Below are 6,000 nucleotides of genomic sequence, written 5' to 3' on the forward strand. Positions count from 1 at the left end.
TGAAGTGTTACAACATCTTATTACAAAAACAAGTCAGTTAGTCTGATGTTATAGAGAAAATGTACATTCATTTTCCTTGACAACAATGAAAACCCAATGACACCCTTCCCTGACCCAAAGATTGCATAAACTATAACTGAATTTTGCAGAAAAGTACCTGGTTTTGGAATTTAACCCTTTTCTGTAAACTACTCTTCTGTAATCAGTTACAAATTAATGGAAACATCAACTCACCCCCTCTGGAAGAGGTCCACGTTATGGAATTTGTGTAGCTCCACAGAAAACTCGACCGTTCCCTGGACCTCAGACATGATTTTTTCAGGTCATCACCTAAACAACACATACATACAGGCATTATAAACACTAGGAGTTTTATGTTGAACCAATCCATGAATGGATTACTGCATTTTATTTAGCATCTTGGGGTTCATGCAACACTTGAAATCAACTGAAATAAACTGGAATCTTTCCAACAACACCATTGGGCTCTATCCTCAGGAAGGCTCACTAAAAGTCAGATCAAAGCAGTAATTTAGAAAGATAAAAAGTCTCATTAACCCTGAGGACAGAATGATAATATTATGGAATATATAAGAAGCAATAAGTAAATAACATATTATGTGCAAGAATCTCAGAGCAAATTTTAATTAACTCTCTTGCTACTTGTGTATGGGAAATTGATTTTTTTCTTCCTGCTTTACCAAATGGCAGATATCCAGGGTCAGCACAGCTCATTTCTGTAAAAGCATAGGCCAAAAAGAAAAGACTAGACAGATGGGAACAGAATTCAAATTTCTCTTGCTTCTGACCTCTCTTATGTCTTAAACAAAATCCCAGAAGGGAAGCTTCTGAGGGAATATGAATAATTTAAAGTTTAATGAATGGAAGACATTCTTCTAAGGAAAATCCTGACAATCAATGCACCAAATAAAACACAACAGACAGACCAAGATTTTGAAGCATTACAGCCATTTACAGATAATATCTCATACATTAATCTAATCACCAAATAATTCAGGTTGGAAGGGATCTTAGTAAGCTATATCTTACTTTGCAAAACCAAAACTAAAGCTTCCAAACCAGCTGTATTTGTCACACCAATGTCAACCTTTAACATTAATAACAGCCAAGGGCTTTTATGGTTTTCGGACAGATTTTGGATTTGCTATTTATGCTTTCCTCCTTTTCTTCCCACTGCTCTGCTTCTGGCAATCTCCAGGCTCACTGGAAATCATCTATAGTATCACTGAGATGACAATTTGGTAGCTGTGTCACAGCAGCCAAGTACAATCTCTTAGGAAGACCCATGTCACGGCTATTAATAATTCCATTGTTTGAGACACACAAGGCTTTATTGGGACATCCCTCTCAGACTGCAGAGTGGAGAATATCTTCATATGTGCTAGCCAGTCATTTCCATGGCACTCAAAGATTTGACCATTTCCTCCAACAAAGCAGGGATGAGGAGGATTTTGGTACATGAAGTCCTCAGGTAAGCACTAGGTAGATTTTCTGATAAGTCTCAATGCTCACTCTTGATTAGTAATTTTCCATCTGACTGGCTTATTACAACAATTATTTTAACCTGTGTTTTCTTTCCAGCTATCCTCCCAAGCACTACCATTTTTTCAAAAAGAGCTCATTCCAGCATTAAAAGGTTGTTGATTTTTCATTCACCCTCATCAAAAACAAACATTGCAGAGGCTGACTGAAATGACAGAAATGGGGCATAAGATCTATGCAATATATGTAATATATGTCATAACTGTGAGAAAGAAAAGAAGGACAATTGCTAAGCCTTCCATCTGATATACCTCCAAGGTATAAACATTTGTCAGGCCATGATTTAGGAGCAGTAAAGGTAAACTCAAATGCTATTACTTGACAAAGCACTATATTTTTTTCCTTTCCTTGTTATTTCAAGAGGAATGAGACCAATCCTTTCTCCTTTTACCACCCTACACAGTCTAAGGAACTGTATATTGTACATCACATATCCACCTGGTGATGTGTGTGATGGTCTTGTCAGAGTGTACAGCAGTAAAGCAAAGCAGAATGTGTGGGGGAAGGCAAGACAAAACCACACAATACCCCAAAAGCAATTATATGACAAGGGATTCAACTTTGAGAGTGCTAATTGGAAGAATTGCCTCTGGATAAATCTGCAAGTTATGCTGAGGCACATTTCCCTACACCAAAAGCTCAGGATGAATAGAAAGTCCATGCTTTCTGAAGACAATAGTTTAAAGAGGAAAGATGTGAATAGATGGCCAGCCAGTTCAGATTAGCACCCATATTGTCAAAGACAGAAAGAATGACATGAAGCTAAGGTTAGCTAAGGTGAAAAAAAAATTAAATGCATGGGAATACACACACAAGTCTTCACTGTATTTATATTTTATTTTTTATGCTTTGTTCTTCTTCAAAACAAATACAGAAGAATAGCCCTGTTAAAAAAAAAAAAAAATTCAAAAAGCAAACTGTTTCTGCAACTTTATTCCCCTCAATGATCACCAGGAATGAAAGAGGAAATAGCTACTACAGCAGCCTGGAATTACATCTGCCTCACTGCCACAGTAGAGGATAAGAGCACATAAATCTACATGAGGTGGTTGTAGGGACAGAGTTCCCAGTAGCAGGGCTGAGTGAGGGTGCCTCTGGTGCACCTCATCATCATGATGCTTAGCAGGGTTCAAAGAAAAATTTCTCAGAGACATGGGCATCATGCTTCAGTGAAAGAAGCTATGATGAAACAACTGCAGACACCCCTGAAACAAGAAAACTCAATTGCTTCAAACGATGCACTGAATTTCCACTGCTGCACCAGGTGCCTCCTTGAAGGAACCTGCTCACAGCCCTTCAAAATCGAGGACTTGTGAAGGACCACTGGCCATCCCTTGCCCCCTGGAGATCACTATGTGGGACAACCTTGAGTTATAAATAGAGGAATAGTTAGTAAAAATAACGCTAAAGGATGACATTAAATCAGCACTATGGACACAATAGGGAACGGTGCCAGTACTGAAGTATCATCAGTTTCAAGAAAAATAAGAAGGTGAATATAAACCTGTGATTTTTTATTGTAAGGCTTTAGTAATTTTTTTTTTTTTTTTTTAGTGTCTGTGTTTAGGTGAAACCCTTCACATTTTCCAGAAGAGGATTGAAGAAAACACTACAAAATATCCATGGGAAGCTACTAAAGCAATATCGGATGTGTTTTGGTCATATGCTTCTGTAAAAGCAGTGCCCATGAGGACTCTCATCACTTCCAAAGCACTGTATTCCTTCATAAAATGCTGCCCTCATCACTGGTTGTGCTGTGCTGTCCTACAGGCACTGATGTTATGAGACAGGTCATCACTTGTTTGTCCTTCCAACTAGAGTTGGTGTCTTTGCACGAGACAGTCAATTTCAATTCTCATTTCACTCGTAGCAGGGAGACTGAAAATCAGAATGCTTTATACAGACAAAACCCTGTGAAAATCTGTATGTTTAACCATTGGAGACTGCTTCACATTTTTAAAGGAAGGCTTGATTTCTTGATTTTACTCCTCACATCTCCACTGTTGTCAGTAGGGATACCTTCTGGATTGGAAACTGTTCAACATATGATACTGCCCAAACTTCATCTTTATCCTCCATTGGTCTCTGCAATCTTTTGACTTGTGTTAATGGCATTTTAGAGATACAGGCAACTGATGGAGCCCTCTGGCAGCAGGCAATTAGTTGGTTACATACAAACACACATACACAACTGTTAAACACCTTAGAGCTAAAAAATGAGTCTGGCAATTGCCTGCTGAGATGGCAACCAACATCCACCCAACCAAAAGGAGTAGAGGAAGGTGAGATGGGAGCAGGGTGAAAATAAAGGTAGGACTCTGACAGCCCATGAACTTTCTATCATTTGTGTTATTACATCAGAGTGAAAACTGAATCAGACACTTATTCATTGCTTACACCATCTCCATCACAGAACCCAGAGAAAAAGAAAGAAAAATAAAGAAAGAAATAAAAATAATAAAAAAGAGAAAAGCACCAAGGACAAAAGAACAATACACCATGTGATAAAGGACAATGACTCATAAACCTAGAAACATTCATTTAGGAGAATAAAGCTGCCTCTCAGGAAACACTGCACATACTATCTCAAGGATAGATAGCGCCACTGTCCTTAGTTTTTTTAAAGCATATTTCATTGTGTATTTCTTCAGAAACTGGGCATTTTTATTTATCTCTTTCTTAAGAATTCTTTGGTTAAGCACATAGAATAAAGTCACAGTGAGATAACATTTTCTTCTCCATAAATGCTCTCCACTTACTGTTCTGAGTAAAGGACAGAGGAACACAGTAGAAGGAGGAAAATAAACACACAAATATCTTCTCAAAGTAAAGCATTAGGAAAAGTACACTCATTAAACTAAATATCTTTGTTTTTCTTTATTACTTAAATTGCTCCAGTGTTCACCTTTGTGTAGGGCAATTGGATCCCAGTTGTTATGGCAGCGACTGCACCTCAATAGCCTTTTCTGAGCATACATCACAGAATCACAGAAAGTTGGGTGTTTTAAGGGACCGAAAAAGATCATCAAGTCCAACCCCCCTGCCAGAGCAGTGTCACCTAAAGGAGGTCACATAGGAACACATCCAGGTGGGTTTTGAATAAATTCAAATCAACATCAATTGAGTCAAAGCAGTCACAAATGTCAGCAAGTCTATCAGATTGTCAGCAACCATTCTCCAGCTTACAGGACATGTCATTTTTTTTTCTCTCAGCACATAAGTAAAATGGGAGAGGTGGGGATCTTCAACAAAGCAATTGTTTCAAAAGTGAACATCTCATTTTGTTCAAATAAATCAAGGCAGTAATTCTTTGCTAAGATTTTGGATGACAGAAAGATATCTCCTTTACGCTTTTAAAATGAGACAATCCAAATACAATACGAAAGGTAGAAAGAAATGCCAAGGCTTCTTTAGAAAAACTATTAAAGAAGTAGTGACATTATCTTACATTTTACCCTTTCTCAGTAGGACTCAATGACACAATAGGGCCTGGAACCCAGATCTCCCAGGAGTAATTTATTTTTAGACCACTGTAGCATAGAGGTGGCATTGAATTTTATTCAGAATGCCTCCTCTTTTCCTAAAGCTGATTTTTTTGTTTCCCCAGCACTGCTGAGGCTAAAGAATCACTAGAATGTAAACTTTTTACTTCAATTATTATAAAACTTTCTTTTTCCTTAGAGGTGTGACAACCTTAGGGAAACCACTGAATGTTATGGTTTTGTTTCAGCAAAGTGATTCAAATATGGGTTTATAACCCTTTGACTTGTTGTATTAGACCTTTCATCTTATTATATCACAGTCAACAAGCTAGAGCATTTATCCTGAGCCATGGAAAGGCAATGAAGCATATGATCCTTCAAGGCTTTCCTTTGCCACAGCTTTAACAGTAGGAAAAAAGCTCTGCTTGTGTCCAGTTTCTCACGTTCAAGTACAACAGCAAGTCAATAAATCAAAATATCTACACTCAGTGGAAAAACGATAGCATCTTAATAAAGCAAGGAATAAATGCAATAAATTTTTCACAGATGATGCACATGCACAGTTTATAAATCAGAGGTCTTGTAATTTGTTTCCTGAAAGTACTTAGGAAGTCCACAACTTCCTGGCCATTGTTTGTGATTTTTATTTTGGTTTCATGTATACTAAGACTTCAGTCTCAAGTCTTCTTCACAAATCATGTTATTCTTAGCCGTGAGAAGCCTTCTAATGCTCTGTTTAGTCAAAGAAGTATACAGGATTACTTTGTAAAATCTCTGATCTTTACAACTGCCTAACATTACAGAATGTGATAGTATCATAACACAAGAGAGCAACAATCCCTTGCAGCTATTTTGCTAAGGTTTTTAGGTTTCCAGTCACTTGTAATCCTTTGAAACTTTTCTTCAATACACAAGTCAAAATAAAGATTTGTGATACAGATAGAAAAAAAATTCA

The 6,000-nt window shown here is 37.4% G+C and overlaps 1 protein-coding gene across 1 annotated transcript in view; it reads right to left on the reverse strand.

Moving 5' to 3' along the window:
* FAM135B (family with sequence similarity 135 member B) overlaps window positions 1–311 on the reverse strand; it is a 120,129-nt gene extending 119,818 nt beyond the window's left edge. The window contains exon 1 of the mRNA XM_008505306.2: window positions 235–311. Within this exon, the coding sequence (XP_008503528.2) occupies window positions 235–311 (77 nt within the window). The remainder of the gene's footprint in view (window positions 1–234) is intronic.
* Window positions 312–6,000: the final 5,689 nt, after the last annotated feature.

This window comes from Calypte anna, chromosome 2, assembly GCF_003957555.1.
Source record: "Calypte anna isolate BGI_N300 chromosome 2, bCalAnn1_v1.p, whole genome shotgun sequence".
NCBI classification, from domain to species: Eukaryota; Metazoa; Chordata; class Aves; order Apodiformes; family Trochilidae; genus Calypte; species Calypte anna.